The sequence below is a fragment of the Triticum urartu genome, chromosome 5A, assembly GCF_056163025.1.
Source record: "Triticum urartu cultivar PI428250 chromosome 5A, HENAU_Tu73, whole genome shotgun sequence".
In the NCBI taxonomy this organism is placed as follows: domain Eukaryota; kingdom Viridiplantae; phylum Streptophyta; class Magnoliopsida; order Poales; family Poaceae; genus Triticum; species Triticum urartu.
In genome coordinates, this window is record NC_141877.1 from 480045570 (window position 1) to 480064644 (window position 19075).

At 45.8% G+C, this 19075-nt stretch overlaps 1 protein-coding gene across 1 annotated transcript; it reads right to left on the bottom strand.

Moving 5' to 3' along the window:
• Positions 1 to 5601: 5601 nt before the first annotated feature.
• LOC125509879 (oleoyl-acyl carrier protein thioesterase 1, chloroplastic) lies at positions 5602 to 9018 on the bottom strand. The gene is made up of 7 exons (XM_048674903.2): positions 8523 to 9018; positions 7651 to 7784; positions 7447 to 7560; positions 6777 to 6872; positions 6489 to 6576; positions 6333 to 6401; positions 5602 to 6090 (listed from the first exon to the last, which is right to left on the bottom strand). The coding sequence occupies exons 1-7, from the start codon at positions 8844 to 8846 to the stop codon at positions 5839 to 5841; spliced, it is 1077 nt and encodes a 358-aa protein (XP_048530860.1). The 5' UTR covers positions 8847 to 9018; the 3' UTR covers positions 5602 to 5838.
• Between the last annotated feature and the right edge of the window lie 10057 nt (positions 9019 to 19075).

Sequence of the window (19075 nt, forward strand, 5' to 3'; positions counted from 1 at the left end):
CATCTTTTAAATTTTCTCCCTCCCTTTGTTTAAAATTAAGAACTTCATGATCGGGAGTACTAACGATGATAGAAGGGCTAGCCATAATAGCAAAACCAATGATCTAACACACGGATACACAAGAAGCAAGCGAAAAGAGACGAACGGAAAAGAGGGCGAATAAAACGGCAAGGGTGAAGTGGGGGAGAGGAAAATGAGAGGCAAATGGCAAATAACGTAATGCGAGGGATAAGAGTTTGTGATGGGTACTTGGTATGTCTTGACTTGTGCGTAGATCTCCCCGGCAACGGCGCCAGAAATGGATTGTTGACGGGAGGTCAAATCTTGACTTGACTTGGTGCAACCTCCCCGGCAACGGCGCCATAAATCCTTCTTGCTACCTCTTGAGCATGCATTGGTTTTCCCTTGAAGAGGAAAGGGTGATGCAGCAAAGTAGCGTAAGTATTTCCCTCAGTTTTTTAGAACCAAGGTATCAATCCAGTAGGAGGTAACACGCAAGTCCCTAGTACCTGCACAAACAAACAAGAACCTCGCAACCAACGCGGTAAAGGGGTTGTCAATCCCTTCAAGGTCATTTACGAAAGTGAGATCTGATAGAGATAATAAGATAAATATTTTTGGTATTTTTATTGTATAGATTGGAAAATAAAGATTGCAAAATAAATAACGATAGAAATAGCAAGTAAATAGTAAAATAGTATGATCGAAGATAGACCCGGGGGCCATAGGTTTCACTAGTGGCTTCTCTCAAGATAGCAAATTCTATGGTGGGTGAACAAATTACTATCGAGCAATTGATAGAAAAGCGCATAGTTATGAGAATATCTAGGCATGATCATGTAAATAGGCATCACGTCCGTGACAAGTAGACCGAAACGATTCTGCACCTACTACTATTACTCCACACATCGACCACTATCCAGCATGCATCTAGAGTATTAAGTTCATAAGAACAGAGTAACGCATTAGGCAAGATGACATGATGTAGAGGGATAAACTCAAGCAATATGATATAAACCCCAAATTTTTATCTTCGATGGTAACAATACAATACATGTCTTGCTGCCCCTGCTGTCACTGGGAAAGGACACCGCAAGATTGAACCCAAAGCTAAGCACTTCTCCCATTGCAAGAAAGATCAATCTAGTAGGCCAAACCAAACTGATAATTCGAAGAAACTTGTAAAGATATTAAATCATGCATAAAAGAATTTAGAGAAGAATCAAATATTGTTCATAGATAATCTTGATCATAAACCCACAATTCATAGGATCTCGACAAACACACCACAAAAAGAATTACATCGAATAGATCTCCAAGAGAATCAAGGAGAACTTTGTATTGAGATCCAAAGAGAAAGAAGAAGCCATCTAGCTAATAAGTATGGACCCGAAGGTCTATGGTAAACTACTCACACATCATCGGAGAGGCTATGGTGTTGATGTAGAAGCCCTCCGTGATCGATTTCCCCTCCGGTGGAGCGCCGGAAAAGTCCCCAAGATGGGATCTCACGGGTACAGAAGGTTGTGGCGGTGGAAATAGGGTTTCGTGGTGCTCCTGGATGTTTTCAGGGTATATGGGTATATATATAGGAGGAAGAAGTAGATCGGTGGAGCTGCGAGGGGCCCACGAGGGTGGGGGCACGCCCTCCTGCCTCGTGGCCTCCTCGCTTCTTTCTTGACGTCCACTCCAAGTCTCCTGGATTGCGTTTGTTTCAAAAATAACTCTCCCGAAGGTTTCATTCTGTTTGGATTCCGTTTGATATTCGTTTTCTGCAAAACACTGAAATAGGCAAAAAAACAGCAATTTGCACTGGGCCTTCGGTTAAGGTTAGTCCCAAAAATAATATAAAAAGTTATATTAAAGCCCATTAAACATCCAAAACAGATATATAATAGCATGGACCAATAAAAAATTATAGATACGTTGGAGACATATCAATTGCCGCTTCCCTTCCATCCCATTTTTGGGCTGAGGCTGTTTCTGCATCTACCTACCTCATCAACATTCAGCCATCGACTGCTCTGCAGGGTGGTATTCCTATGAAGTGTCTCATTGGTCGTTCTCCTAACTACTCCGCCCTTCACATGTTTGGATGTGTGTGCTATGTCCTTCTTGCCCCACGAGAAAGCACCAAACTGACTGCTCAGTCAGTTGAATGTGTTTTCCATGGCTACAGTGATGAGCACAAGGGCTATCGCTGTTGGGACCCTGTTGGTCGTCGCTTGCGCATTTCGCGTGATATGAACTTTGATGAGTCTCGCTCCTACTACCCACGTCCTTCTTCCTCGAGCTTCTCTGTGGATGATATTTCTTTTCTTCTCCTTCCCGATACACCTTGCTATGTGCCTCATGTTTCACCTCTCCCTCCTGCACCTCTCATTCATTCTCATTCACCATCGACACCATCTTCCCCATCCTCCTCTTCCACCTCTCCACCATCATCTCTAGTTTGTGGCCCTCTCTCCCTGTTTACTCTTCACTATACTTGTCGCCCTCGTGCTGAGGATGTTTCCTCTGATGCGCCTTCCATCTCTGGTGCACCTCTGTTCCCGCCTCCCCCGATTCATAACCTCCGTGCTCGGCATCGCCCCCCCCCCCTCCCCCCCCCCCCCCACCTGATCGCTATTCTCCTGATCGGTACAGTCTCTCTGTTATTGTTGAGCCCACTTCTATCAGACTGCCATGACTCAGCCTGAATGGCAGCTTGCGATGGCCGAAGAGCTTGCTGCCCTTGAGCGCTCTGGCACATGGGATCTGGTTTCTCACCCTTCCGGAGTTCGTCCCGTCACCTGCAAGTGGGTCTACAAGATTAAGACTCGCTCTGATGGTTCTCTTGAGAGGTACAAAGCTCGTCTTGTGGCTCGTGGTTTTCAGCAGGAGCAGGGAAACGATTATGATGAGACATTCGCTCATGTGGCCCACATGACCACTGTCCGCACTCTCCTTGTTGTGGCTTCTGTTCGTCATTGGTCTATCTCTCAACTTGATGTCCAGAACACCTTTCTCAATGGCAAGTTGCGTGCTTAGGTTTATATGCAGCCACCACCGGGGTACTATGCTCCTGATGGTATGGTATGTAGACTTCGCCGCTCCCTCTATGGCCTTAAACAGGCTCCTTGCGCATGGCTTGAGTGCTTCGCCTCTGTGGTGACTGCCACTAGTTTCTTGCCCAGTGATCATGATTCCGCATTGTTTGTTCACAAGTCTCCTTGTGGTCAGACTCTTCTCCTTCTCTATGTTGATGACATGATCATCATTGGTGACGACTCTAACTACATTGCCTTTGTTAAGGCTCGCTTTCGCGGCCAGTTCCTCATGACTGATCTTGGTCCACTTTGCTATTTTCTTAGGATTGAGATCTCCTCGACCTCTTATGGCTTCTGCATCCCCCAAGAAAAATATATTCAGGATCTTTTGTGACTCCTATGGAGCTCAACGTTCAGCTTCGTGCCTCTGATGGTGACCCTCTTCATAATCCCACTCGCTATCATTACCTTGTTGGCAGCCTTATCTATCTTGCTGTTACGCGTCCTGACATCTCCTATCCTGTCCACATTCTGAGTCAGTTCGTTTCAGCCCCCACCTCTGTCCACTATAGTCACCTTATCCGTGTTCTACGATATCTTCGTGGCACGATCTCTTAGCGCCTTTTCTTTCCCCGCTACAGCTCTCTTGAGCTCCAGGCCTACTCTGATGCTACCTGGACTAGTGATCCCTCTGATCGACGCTCGCTGTCTGCTTACTGTGTCTTTCTTGGTGGCTCTCTTATTGTCTGGAAGACAAAGAAATAGACTGTTGTTTCTCGCTCGAGTATAGAGGCTGAGTTGCGGGTCATGGCTATGTTGACGGCTGAAGTGATCTGGTTGCGGTGGTTACTTGAGGATTTTCGTGTGTCTGCTACTACCTCGACTCCCTTACTGTCAGACAATACCGGTGCTATCAGTATTGCGCGTGACCCGGTGAAGCATGGGCTCACTAAGCATATCGGTGTGGATGTCCACTTTGTGCGTGCTGCTGTGCAGGATCAGACTCTCGCTCTCCACTATGTGCCCACTGAGTCGCAGTTGGCGGACTTCTTCACGAAGGCACAGACTCGAGCGCAGCATGGTTTTCTTCTTTCCAAACTCAGTGTTGTTGATCCACCGTGAGTTTGAGGGGGGGTGTGTTAGATGTGTATAGCCCATTTTCGGTTTATCCCCATTGTATAAGGGGTTTTCTGCATTTTACCACGCATGTATATGTAATGGCCTTTGGCCCTCCGTAAATACTAGTTGTTGTTTATCCAACAGATGTCATGTCCGGTACGGACTAGGAGCAGTCACCGATACCGACTAGGTATTGTAATAGGCTAGGTTAGCTAATATAAATACCTGGGTAGCCCTACGTTGTAATATCAGATCGAAAAGCAATAAACACATAGGACCGACACGGTCCTATTAGCCATCAATCTCAAGTTCTCGTGTGCGTGTCTTGCATAGCCAGACGTCTCGTCGGATTGTTTCTGGTGTGCCTGGTTAGCTACGGCTGCTGCGTACGTGCGCGTCTCCGCGGAAAGTACTCGTCGGAGTTAGTACGTACGGGACCAAGGCCAACACTATTAACAATGCCAAGAGGCCAAAGTTACAGATTCAACGGTCTCCCATGAATAAGAAGAGAAAACCAATGATAAAAGCATACTGTAAATTTTTAGAAATGCTGAATAAATTGTGGCATGCACATTTTAAAACATGCTAGTTTGTGTTCTTCGCAAAGAAAAGAAAAAAGAACAAGAGTTACTTAGTGCCTAGAGTCGCAACTTCTTTTGTGCAGTTAATTTGTCCATTTTCCACAGGCCTCACGAATACATTTGTTTGCATCAAGCTTAAAATCTGCACATGATACTTTAGTCATGTGTATGTATGATCTCCTGGGACTTGAAAAAACAGAAGAAGAAAAATACAGCCAGGCGCCCAAGCTCACCTAGTAGTTTCCGGCTACACGGCGCCAGAGACAGAGGCCCAAAGAAAGGCTGATTGCTCCAGCAAACGGCTGTAAGCTGCTCCACCGACCCTAAAACGAACCACGGGCTGGAAGTGTCCTGCTTTTTTCTTTCTTTCTTTCTTTCTTTCTTTAAACGGATGTGTCCTGCTTCTGGTGTGTGGTCAATTGGAGACGCTTCAGCATAGCAACTTATCTTCGATGTGTTTTGGTGCTGCAAAACACCACTGAGTGACCCAGTAGCTGTGATTATGGGGTTCCTTGATGGAACTGAAGTTACCCTGAAGGCATGTGATTGCTGAAAATGTCTTGCCCATTTCTCACGAATTTGTTGGCAGTAGCACACTCTGCTACTGTTTTTTTGCTTCAAACTTTTTTGCCAGTCTCTATGTTTTGAACCTACCTTACGACTTTGCTAGTTCCATGGAGGATCTGAGACGATGAATAATAACATGGCAAAAACATATGGACCGACCAAGTGGCACATTTTGACACCAACCTCGGTGTTATCCCAGAGAGAAACGAACAGAACACACCAGCATTTGGCAATGACCATAAGATCAACCCTTGATGCAATGATATACTTGTGGCGAACTTGCAATCAAGAATTGGACCAGCATGTCAATGGACCTCTTGTAGTCTTGTATACATACATATATTGCATAGTCCAAAACGGATGAACACCAGCTGAGGTCCAACATTTGCCACAGGTTGGCATTGATTGTTACACATGTCACAAAGGTAATCACAAAATTCCGGGTACAATTGATCCTCTCCTGATGCGGCGCCGGTCGCAAAGAGCAAAACGGTAAAACAAATGGAACAGCACAATACATATGAGCAAATACATATCACTTTCTATCTAGCCAGTTTCCTCCACACGGTGCGACCACGGTTGATCTCGTCCCCAGCCCCAGCAAATCTCAAGCAGTGCAAGAACTGACGCTGCTCTTCTGGGTGCGGCGCTGAAAACAGAGATCCATTAGAATTTATCTCCTCCTCCTCTATATAGGTGAGAGAATCGACTATGTCATCATGCTGGCATTCTCTTCTGTAGTCAAGAGTGATTGTTTGCAACTCGTGGGTATCAATAATATCTTGAGGTATGCTCTGTGGTTTGAGAGGAAAAAGAAAAGAGATATCAGAAACTATCACAAATCAACAAGGATACATTTATACATGATTCCAGCAAGTGATTGTTTACAGAAGGGAGTGTTAAGAAATAACCAAATAAGTGATAGTGAACTACTCGAGATATCTATCTCAATAAAGGAAGTTTGGAAACAGGATAACTCAGGCAAAAGGAGGAACGGTGAACTGATGATTACAAAAAGGGCTGCTGGAAAACTCACTTCGAGGACCCAACCAATGTAAGTGACATTATTGACATGTTGGTTCATGTCCAGATCAGCTCTTCTAGGCTGCAATTCAGAAGTTAAGGCATGTCAGCATTACAGTTGCTCAAGTGCAGGTCATAACAACCATCCATAAAGGGGAGAAAAACTAACCACTAGACCGAGCCTCGAGTGCTGTGCAGGATCTGTTAGAACAGGAATCTTCTTCAGACTACCATTATTTTCCTCAGGGAATGCTAATCTGCAGAATGGTAATTTGTTATCTGTGACTGACTAAAATGGGGAAAAAATATTACAGCAATTTTCAAGTTATTCAAGAACATTTATACATTGAATCACATAAGACCATAAGAGTGTGCAGTGGAGCACATTTGAATTATAAAAGAGGCGATATATCTCAGTTCAAGCCTAAAGAAGAGGAAAATATGAGTACCGACTTACCTTGGACTCTTTGGACAGTGGATAAACACCTCATCCCTGACTTCGTCACTGACTCTTTGAAGTCTGCGTGTATTTTGGTTCATCATGACCCACTTGCTGGAAAAACAAGTGATACGACTTCATTACTTGTGCTGAGCACAGTGAGAGATCTAGCTCTGTACTAAACTATTAAACTTCAGTTATGTAAACATATGTTGAACAGCCAAACAAAGTCCCTAACCGATCCTCCTTCTTAAGCATGGATCATTAGGGCTGCTATTAAGTCAACAAGCAGCAAATAAGTACAGCAGACCACATCAAATAAAGTATACTGCAAGAACAACTGGAAAGTCTGATTACTGTCATAGAAACTTACTTTGCCAGATTTGCATGGAGAAGTACATATTTTCATTATTGACATACTTTAATTTTAGTTGCTGAAACTCTGATGACTGTCTTAGAAACTAACTTTGCTAAATATGCATGGAGAAGAAAAGGTGCAGATAACAAGGTGGAGATGAAGTTAAAAAAGGCAAGACATATAGTTAGTTATAAAACAGGTACAAAACAATTACTTGTCTTTTTTTTTCTTCTTCCATTACACATAACAGTGGTTCTAACTGTGAACAAGCATGATGAGTATCTCTAACGGAACAAAAAAGCTTAAGCTTCACACTTGAGCAGTATGTACCTGGTAGCTCTACCAATAACTTCACCATTAGCTAAATCCTTAAGGATCCAATCACGCCGAGTACCGATCTTTCCATCAGCTTGGCACCATGTTTCGATCTCAACAACATCACCCCTATACGTAGAAGAATTACCCAAGTCAGGACTAAATCATGCTTCAAGGAGAACGGCGGGAACAAATATTATCTTTCTCTTGCAAATTTACCAAGCAGGGTATTTGTAGATCTCAATGTGCATCCTATTTGTCACCCAAATGAGTCCAAGTTCTCTCATTGTTGTAGTCGTGGCAAAACCGTCGGTGGAGAACCCAACGCTTTGTGCATGATTACACCCTACCTCCTGCAGTTACAAGAAAGCTTATCACAAATAGGCCATAAAAGAAAAAATAATGAGACAGTTATCGACAAGCCCACCATTATGCCATGACAGATGGATCATCCAGGACGTTACATTTCGTAGCGTACTTATAATGAAATGTTACTTGATTTATTTATTGTGAGAACGGAGATTAGTTGACTATATGGCAAAGCAAGCAAATCCACGAGATTCGGTAACAGCCCCACTGAAATTCTTGCAGCACGCAGAATTACTTAGACTGACTCGATCCACAATAGCACTGGTGTTCCCTATCAGATATTTGAGCACAGGATTTCAAGAGCCCAGGCTTTAGTTAACCATGGACAAAGGAAAAGTCACACTAGTTTTGAGCGTGACGCGCAATTCTGTGGGTGATATCACGGGCGCTAGGATAGCTAAATTGTTCAAGCTCGAGCTCTCAACTTAGGCAAAGGGCACCCAGCACATTTTTGAGCATAATGGCACTAACTAGGAACTCCCCTTGCTAAATTCTAATGGCGGCCCAGCAGCAGGAGCTCTGAATCTGCCATAACTCTGAAGGTACGAAAATTCAGATCCGAACCCCTAGCTAGCTCTTGAGAGCCCCAAGGGGGTGGGCGATGGCATCTCATTTCGCAATCTATAGCAGACAGGCCGGCAGGAATCGAGCTTCCTCCTTCCCGGATCTCCTCGGGGGGCGGAGAGAGAGAGGGAGAGAGAGTTGAGGAGCCGCGCGCGTACCTGGAGGAGGTTGGCGATGGTCTCGACGGTGGCGGTCTTGTTGATGCCGACCTCGTAGCAGCGGACGATGAAGCTCTCCTTGTAGGAGAGGCCGTCCTCGAGGAGGCTCCCCATCCGCAGCCGCTCCGCCAGGCCGGGCCGCTCCGCCCCCTCGCGCCCCTCGGCCGTGGCCACCGCCGCCGCGGCGACCTGCGCCGCCGCCGCCGCCGCCGCGGCGACGGCCCCACGCGACGGGGCCCGCGCGGCGCAGCGCACCGCCCGGGGCAGGCCGCGGCGGCCGAGCGGGGCCGGGCCGCATTGCGGCGGGATGTGGCAGCGCAGCATGGGGGGGTCGGTCGCGGGGGCGGTCCGAGATTCGGCCGCCGACGGGTGGGGTTTAAATGGAGGGGCGAGGGGTGAGGGTCGGGAACTCGGGATGGCGCGGGGGGGGCGGGGGGCGGTGGAGATGGGACGGGCGATAGGAACGAGGAAGGAAAGGGAGGCGCGGTGACGATGGGGAAAGAGAGAGCGAGCCCGAGCCCGAGGGAGATGAGATCAATTGCGGTGTCTTCTTTCTCCTGCGGCGTCCCTTCCCTGTTTTTCCTGCCTGCACCGTGACGCGCGGCGCGGTGCGGTGCGGACAATGGTTTGCGTCAATATTATGGCCCTTGTGATGGATGGACGGACGGACGGATCGCGGCGAGCACGTGAGCGAGATCTCGACGAGCTCTTGCCTAGCGCAGGCACGTGCCTCCGCACCTGAGTAATGGCTACACACGCTCGAGGCGAAGGCCAGTCGTCGATCGGTGTTAAGTAGTAGTAGTACTTAGACTAGCCACAATAGATAGTAACATATATAAACCTAGGAATAGTTTGACGTTCAAACTAAACCCAGCCCAAACCATATGACTACACCTACAGCAACCAAACCAAACCAAACCAAACCAAAATAATTAAGCTAGCATCCAAACCAAACCAAACCACATGCGTTTTCCACCCAGACCAATCCAAACCATATGTCATTTATGGATTTAACCCATAGTTTCAATCCATGGACAAGGAATATGAGTAGTAACCCAGTTTTACTAGGAAAAGGATAGCTTGCCCTTTCAGGACGAGCTAAAAGCACATGTAAAACTTACATTTTATCTGAATCTCTATTTTGTTTAATCTCTCACAAGAAGACCAGTTGCCGATTGCAAAAATACGATGGAGAACAATAATGGAGGCAGTATTTGATTTGGCCTCTGAACAAGAACAAAAATTGACCACTGCAATTTCCTTACTGCCATCTTACTTAAGCCTCTCGTCTTGATTTTATGATTTTATCGATCGTTGGTGCTGCTATTTCTCACTGTTCCTTCAAATGCAGAATCATCGATCATGTAGTTGGAGCTTCAGACCCAACACACGATTAAAGATAAGAGATTCAACAAGATAGTGATATGACAAATTATGGAGCTTTCTTGCTAACAACAAGAGAACAACTAGTACGGACATGAATCGATTAACATCAGCCAGAATGTACTTACTGGGAACATATACTTGAATGTGACTTAATTATCAGCACCAATCAAACATGGCTACATTAAGCACACATGCAGGAGTACTGTTCATCGGTTTTACATGGATTTAACTCACATCCTACCACGGCTCCATACTTTCAGGACGAGCGGTCACCGGCGACGGCCTCTTGATCGGCGGCGTCTCACCCTCACCTGCAGAGACGGGTGGGGTTCCGAGACAGAGAAAGAGAGGAGAGAGAGAGAGAGAGGGAGAGAGGGGGAGAGAAGGCTGGTGATGCATTGACCTGCCGAGCTCCAGCCAGTGGCAATGGCAGCGGCAAGTCGGCAACCGGTGCATCGTAGCGGTGACCGGCAGCCAAGCTCCAGCCAGGGAGGGGAAGACGGCGATCCACTGGACCTGGACGGATGGTGTCAGAGGGATGGGAAGGCCGCGACCAAGCTCCAGTCGGCCGGCGGGCGGCGGCGGAAGATCCCGGTTGGCGGCGGAGGGCGGCAGGCAGTGGAGGCGTTCCTAGCTAGGTCAGGCTGCGTTGTCGATTTGGTCCTCGATCCGGTTTCAGACTATGGATCGAAACGGTTTGAGGCCAGTTCGGTTCCTGTCCAGACCGGGCCAACCCAGTCCAACAATAGTTAAAGCCCAGACCAAATTAAACTAATTTAGGGATTTAGCCCATTTCATCCAATCCAAAAGCAGTCCAATACGAAAACTGACTGAAACTCTGGTTTCAGTCCAAACCGTTCCCAGCGTTAAACATATATCCCTAGATTATGTCACTATCTTCATAGTGGATAGTAACTTAAGTGTGGTAACATGTAAAGATTAATTTATTAGATTATAGACTCATATTGCATTGGGACATGTGATGTTACAGTAACTAGCTAAGTTACTATAACTACCTCTCTCTTCATTAACTCATTGTCACATAAGCAAATTTACTGAGTTGGACTCGATGTTACTGTTGAAGTTACTCCCATTGTGACTAGTCTTAGTAATAGTAATGGACGCAGAGGGTGGGCTCCTCCCGTTGTGCCATTTTGGTTGCCAGTGTCATTTTCAATGTGGGATTTAGTTTTTCATTTTTCAATGTGGGATTTAGTTTTTCATTTTTCAATGTGGGATTTACCCATTGAGTATCAAACTAAAGATTGCCATTGCTTCTTCCTGGTGAAAGTTTTACTACTCCAGTACTACACCGCTCTGGTAACGCCCGCGCACGTACGCCGTCGTCGGCGGCCCCTTGCCCTTACTCTGCCCCCGTTCAAGCCCTCCTTGCCACCTCCCGCATCCAGTTCTCTCACGCCGTCGCGCCCCTCCCGCGTGCGAACATCAGGGTCAGGTCAATCAAATCCAAATGTGCCTTTGTTGTCGCACCCGAGGCTATCCTCGTCTTTCGAGATGGTGGCCGACTCGCTCCCACCCTCCCCGTCCACCGACTTGGCTCCCTCGCCTGCCTTTGCCCTTTTGCATAGGCGCCTTGCCTCAAGTCCCTGGTGGTCCGGGAGCCCACTGCCACGATGTGCGCTACTAGCTGTCGCCCTGTTGCTTGGCTCGCTGTTGGCATGCCACTAAGTGCTTGTAGCGTGCGGGCTAGTACGAACGAAGATGTTGCTGCTACTTCGCCCTCCCCTCCGCATCCCCAACTTAATTCGATGGTAGTCTGAGACGACGCTATGGTGACTGGAGGAGGGGATTCGTCAGCTGACGCAAACCATGGAGGATGGGTTGACGTGCAAGGGAGCAGGGGATGCGTGCATGTTGCTAGGGGCAGTGGGTTACGTCATCGAAGTTGCATCCGGTGGTTAGACTGGCTGAGCGTGTCGCCTACCTCAAATGGATGGGCGGACGGTGTTTTTGTTGTCTCAGGCGCAAGCATTTCACCATGGACTACTAGGAACCGCTAAGTTATGGCACTCCTACAAGGATTTCCATCTTGCCATACAATGCCCTGGCCCCTTTGTTGAAGCAATCCTCGTCGGTGCCTCCCCCCGGCCGTTGGCTCAGTGTTGGGGTTGGCGGTGACGTGCTAGCCGGCCTTACTTCTAGGACACATTCGTGCGCCGAGGCTCTCTTGGTGCCGCCCCTTGGAGATCGCTTAGCTCATCCTACGGACTCCTGCATCTACCCTCACGTTCTCGACCAGGATATCCTTGTTGCTATGCTCTCGGCTAGGCCAGTGGGCATCGATCCCGTGGCACAGTGATCCTATCCTTGATGAACGAAAACAAGCAATGGAGCCTACTGTCTTGTGGGTATTGCCTACTGTCAACTGTCTTGTGGTTTGCTGTGCTTGGGGAGATGAGGTGTGGTTAACCAATGTTGTCTCGTTGGTGGGGTGAGGAATGTTAGAGATACGGCAGGCAGATCAACACAACGAAGAACGAAAACAAGCAATGGACACAAGATTTAACGTGGAAAACCCTCCAACATGGAGGGGGAAAACACGGGCACCAGCCAGCAAATCATCACTATATCATGGGAGGTTACAAACACTGGGGATTTACAACCGATAAACTTATTCCATGTGGTGGCTTACAAGAAGTATATATAACACAAGTGACCTAGGTCAATACTTACCCGCTTCGCCCAAGCCTACTGGCGACGGGCCTCGCTCCGCTCACTCATCAGAAATTAGTCTTTCACTTTATACTTGAATTTGGAGCATAACATAACAAGGAATTCGTTGGTCCAATGTGCTCGGAGGCTAAGTTCTGGTCATCCCACCTCAGTGAATGCTCCTCGTCTTTCGATGTGCAGTCCCTTGCACGTCTAATTGTTAGTTTAGAGGAGTCGCTTGGTTTCAACACGGGGTGCATGATGGGGGACTTCGACGAGTCTAGCGTTCTGGTTGAGGTGAGCAGTGTTATTGCGGAGGTGGCGCATGCTAAGGCACTATCATTATCTCCGGAGGATGTTCTCATCAAGGTTACTTGTGCAGTCACACACCCTCTGTTGGGGACCCCAACGCGTTTGCATGGGGAGAAGGATGACGGGTTGACGAAGCCGGCGTCTGGAAAAGAAGAACAAGGCGTGCAACATCCATACGTCCAAGCATGTGGAGCATAGGTTGTCGGAGACTTTTGGTGAGCTGTCAGAGGTTATCAAAGCGAAGCATGGCAATTGATCGTGTTTGAATCGGGTTGAGCAATATCAAATCCATATCCATATCCATGAAGGTAGTCCCTGCCCATCCATGAAAAAATCTATGGGCAAAAAATTATGACCATGTCCAAACCCCATGGCTCTCAAGACCTATACAAAAAACCGCTCTCACCACAAGTGATCAAGGCATTGAGAACTTTGCCAGCATCGCAGGGAAGTCAAAGATTGACCTTTCAGGATGATTTTTACACGATAATGTTAGCACATCATGCTTTCAGACCGAGACAGAAGAATCATTCGACATGGATGGTTAGTCACGATGATTTTCCACCACACCCTTTTTTCCTTACTAGTGGGCTTGTTTGCATATGTGCTAGGACTACTTCGTCATATGCGCTATACTTCCTTCGTTGCAACATACAACAGCACACATCAATGTACATGTCCATCCCGAGTTTAATTAGGTTCTTAGCATAAGTCAGCGGCGACAGAGAACATAAAGGAAAGAGAAAAGCAGCGAAATATTGAACGGTTCCATGCATCACTAGCTACTGTAGATGCCCATGTTTTCGTGGACTGGTCACACTAGCTACAGATCGAAATTGTCGATCGCCCGTACTCCAAGTTGGATTAATGCATAGCTCCATTATTTCAGGTCAAGGGCAATAAATAAATCTCGATCTGACGCTGCCTCTGGACCAAGTACATATACAGAGTTAAAATGCAGTTAATTTGGACGTATCTCTCGCTAGCGTACTTACTCTGAGTCTCTGACAAGCTGCCAATTAACGTATGCAGACAAGCAAAGCTAGCCGGCACATGAATTGACTGCAAAATGGATCGACGGCTCAGATATGCTGAATTCAGTCCCGATGGATACGGTCAATCCGATATGGTCGCATGCGGGCTGGCGGCTAAACCGAGTGCATATTCACTCTGAAAGAGATATTCCTGGCTGACGCCGGTATTTAGCTATGTCTATGTCAACCAACCAATCGATCTGCAGCCGGCTGCAGGCCTGCATGTTATACCATGCCACTGTTTTGTGGCGTGTGTGGACGCCATGCCCATGCATATACTCCTTAGTTTTCTCTTTTACTTTTACTCCGCGTATAAGATTTGTCTTATAAGTCAAATTTTAAAGTTTGATCGAATTTATATTAAAAATTATCAACATCTATAATACTAAATATATACAATATGAAATTGGTTTCATAATGCATCTAATGATACTGATTTCATATTGTGAGTGTTGGTATTTTTTACAAGGTTGGTCAAGCTTCATAAAGTTTGACTTTAGAAAAATCTTATAACAAGAGTAAAAGGGAACGGATGGAGTAGTTATGAATGTGTTACACGCATACGCTTTCACAGTCAGGACTTGTAGACAAGCTTAGGTTGCAAAAAAATAGAAAAAAAATAGGCCGCGGAAATCCAATTCGGCTCCAGGTGCACGTGCTCCTATGCGCGGAAAATGATTTTTAAAGTGTCAAAGAAATCCCAACAAAAAATTGGATGTGTTCATAGTCACATCCAAATGCTATATGCAAATTTTTAGGTAAAAAAGTTAAGCATTTTGGCCTGCACAAAAAAAATTGAACCCCAAATGTTACAACCAAATTTGTTTTTTCACCGACGAAACACTGCTACTCCGTTTCACATGAAAATTGTCAAGCATGCTTGTGACACTAACAAGAACATCTACAAAAAAAAAATACTATGTTTTTACTGTTCATGCGGGAGCAAATGCACCTGGAAGCCAAAACGCCCTCCCCGTTGGGCTGTTGGATTTCTAGTGGATGATGGTCAAGATTGGTCATGCAGAACCTAGTGTGGAACTCCTTTTTGTATATAGCAGTTAGTCATTTTTTTAAATGTATAGAACCCCTCCTGCATGATCACTTCAGGCCATCCATCGGAGATCCAATGGCCCACATACATTTTTTTTCTATTTTTGCACCTAGGAGTTGATTGAATTATAGTCGTTTCCACAAGCTGTAAGGTTTTCGATGAGGTTACATGAGTAAATTTGTGGCATCAACCATCTAGTCAAGGCATGTCAAAATGTCAGCCATCTGTCGCTGGTCAGTAGAAGGTTGGTGATAAAAAAGCGGAAGTGGAAATACTAAAGTTTCGTGTTTGTTGAGGCTATGTTATGTCAATTTCATTTGTTTTATTTGTGTTTTTATTTATTTATGAGAGAAGTGCATATTACACCCCCAACTCTAGCCCTAGTCTAATATACACCCCTTAACTCCAATACCGTCTAAAATACACCCCCAACTCTTAAAACCGGCTAGAATTCAACCCTCCCCTCCCCGTTGACCGGTTTTGACCCAGTTTGATCGGTTTTGACTGAGTGAACAGTAAAAATAAAAATTTTAAAAACAAAAAATTATTTTTTTGACAAAATTCAAAAAGTTCCAAGTTTTTTCACCGCATGAACAGTAAATTCAAAAAAAATCACCTTTTTAGCATGTTTGGACACCTGAGTAAATTTGAGATGTCCGTAAATTTGAAAAAAAATCAAAATTTTCAGCATTGTGAATAGTAATTCGGGAAAAAATCCAAAAAAAATCACCACGCGCTCAAACATCATCCATGCAAAAAAAGGGTTTGTTAAAAATATCGATTTTACTGTTCACCAAGCTGAAATTTTGAAAAAAAAGTCGAATTTACGGACATCTCGAATTTACTCAGGTGTCCAAACATGCTGAAAAGGTGATTTCTTTTAATTTACTGTTCACGCGGTGCAAAAAACTTGGAACATTTTTGAATTTTTTCAAAAAAAAGTATTTATGGTTTTTAAAATTTTATTTTTACTGTTCACTCAGTCAAAACCGGTCAAACTGGATCAAAACCGGTCAACAGGGAAGGGAGGGTTGAATTATGGCCAGTTTTGAGAGTTGGGGGGTGTATATTAGACGGTATTGGAGTTGGGGGTGTATATTAGACTAAGGCTAGAGTTGGGGGGTGTAATATGCACTTCTCTCTTTATTTATCTATTTTTAGTAAACCTAATGTAATTAGCAAAGAGAGATTGATGGTTAAACTGATATATAAAGTCAATTTCCTCGATTTCTTAACATGGTCATATTCATTGATTGCTTACTGGATGGTTGAACTACTGCCACTATTGTCGAAGAAAGATCTATGATTGGAAACCAATGCATATTCAACCAATCAGTCGGCATAGATTTGTTGCGTACATCATATGATGCATACGCCAAAGGTACTCTTAAAAACATTGATAGACATAGTAGCATAGATGAAATGACCGTTAAAAACTATTCAACGCAGCAGGCTACGTACGCGACCTAGCCGGCCGCCACCGCCCAAAAAGCTAGGGTTCTCCGCCTCCCGCCGGCGCCGGCGCCGATCTGTCCCGTCTCCGGTGGCCTTAGGGCCATGGAGGCGGAGTGGATCTCAGCCCTTACCGGTGGGAGGGCTCCGTTTTTAGATTTTTTTCAAGCTTTGTTAGGGTTTGTATCCTGCTCAGGAAGACGAGACGACGGCGGCTCCCTGAAGATGGAATAAAGGTCTCCCCGCCTAGCCCCCGTTCCGGTGATGCGTCGAGCATCATCGGTGGGCGTGTGGAGGTGTGTCTCCGGCGGATCTGTCTTTGGTGGATATGCTCGGATCTGTTCGTCGTTTGTTTTCGTTCATGTGTCTTCAGGTTGGTTCCTTCTGATCTACACTCTTCATCCGCGGCGGTTGCTGTTCTGGTGCGTTGGTTCTATGGGGCCTTAGCACGACGACTTCCCGACTGTCTACTACAACAAGGTTTGCCCGGCTTCGGCGAGGGAGGGGCGATGACAGCGGCGCGCCTTCGGCTTGCTTCAGTGCTTGTAGTCGTCGCTAGGTGGTCTATGGATCTGCATGTAATCTTTATTATTTCTAGTGTTCGTTGTACTATCTTGATTGAAGATGAATAGATTGAAAGTTTTTTCCGAAAAAAAAGAAATGACAGTTAAAAAAGAGATATACACAACTGCATTCGTACTTTAAAATTAATTAGTTGGTAGGGTTGCCGAAGAGAGTCGGTAGTTAAGGCTGGTAAACAAAGTCAATTTGGTCGATCACCTGCTAGACGGTAGACTGTCTGAGAGAGATTCATCCTTGATTATGTTAGGATTAATTAGGTCTTCATCACTTGCATAACAACAAACAATCTAGCTAGCGCGGCGGTAAGACATATAAACTTCTAGATAGAGGCAGTAGCTTTGTTCTAAGTTTCTAATTAATATTTAATATAACTAGATAGGAGTAGTACTAGCTGAATAGCTGTTCCCTAGCTTTTGCAGGTTTTCTTGAGAGATAAGTGGATGTTCTCTGGTGGGTTAGACTGCGACTGATGCGATCCGAGAGTTGGGTCGATAATATGAGCATGCCCACCGTACGGGACAGATGGACGGTGCCCATCCACCGGTCCTCGTGAGTGAGACGCGTCTCAGAGAAGGAACATAGTGATGACCGCCAGCGCAGCCCATCTTAAAACGTCATCAGGGTGGCTAGCATGGAACGGCTACTGCCCCCATTTAGGCCCGTCAGCGTCGATGCAGTTGCAACCAATTTGTGCGGTACATCATCAAGGCAGGCAGAGGCAGGTGCGTACGCGCACGATCATCTGAGAGGCACGTACGCAAGGAGAAGCATGCATCCAAGAGAGACCGCATTGCCTGCGATGCGATATTGCGAGCACGGCAATGGGGCGAGGGACGGCGATCGACCCGGCCGGGCAGTCGGCGTGGTAGAGACGAAAAACGCCACTGGCTAGTGGCTTAGTCTTTGAGACGCGCGCAAATGTGCTGACACAAATCATCATGTTTGGACGGACCCTACGTAAGCAAATGTGACCGAACATGTGTTCAATCTGCTAGATCGATCGTCCTCGATCATATCGATATATATATAATATAGCGCGCGCACGTAGCACGATCGATCGAGCTCATGCCTCGTGTTTCTATGAGAAATGGAGCCGGGGAGGTTGCCTCTCTGTTCATCTAAAAAAAAGCCCATGCATCGTGCAGTGCACAAAAGAACATAAAGGGCTCCTGAGCGTGAGAAGGCGAGGCGACACGCCGACACCGAGGCAAAACGGCGCGCCGGCCCACCGCCATGGCAGGGGTTGGTGGTTCAGATGGCAGGGGCGACGGCAACAGCGACGCGGCTAGAGGGACAAGAAGATTGCGGCCCATCAAATACGGATTGGACAGCGAACCAATCTGTGGTTGGATAGTCAGAGGAATTGTGGTATCCCAATCTATCAGTGTACAAATCCTGGTGCACGCATTTATTTCTGGATTTTCGGCAATGCGCATTCAGTGAGAGGGGACGTTCCTGTCAACGACGATGCGCCTATGATGACTTCGTAAATCTTAATATGATATGCCGGCTCAGTTTTTCAAAGGTGCTCATAGAGATAAGGTGTGTGTGTTTTCATAGCGGTGAGTGTATGCATGTGTATTTAAAGAAAATACGGATTAGACCATGAAGAACAAAGTGACCAACGAAAAAAAAAAGATGCTTCTCGTGCGCGGACGCAGCGACCCAATGCTAGCGGAGACCTCCTATTCCGCGTCCTACATGCGGGATAGAGATTAAAACGTGCACCCCGTCACGGTAGGCCGGCCCATTTACACATTTTGTGTTTTATTCGCATTATTTAGCTTTATTTATAGACATTAAAAAGACATTATTTATATAATAAAAATATAAAATAGTCAAAAAACTAATTTGAGTGATCTAAACACTCTTACATTTTTTACACAGGGAGTACTACAGAGAAAAAAATACGAATGTGCACATAACATGTCCAGCATGTATTTTTTAAAATATTTGTCACACTTTACAAAAATATTCACCACGTGTTTGAAAATTATTTATCACATATTTAAAAATATTTTCTGCATATTGTTTCAAAAAATTATCACAGTTTTTTAAAAAAG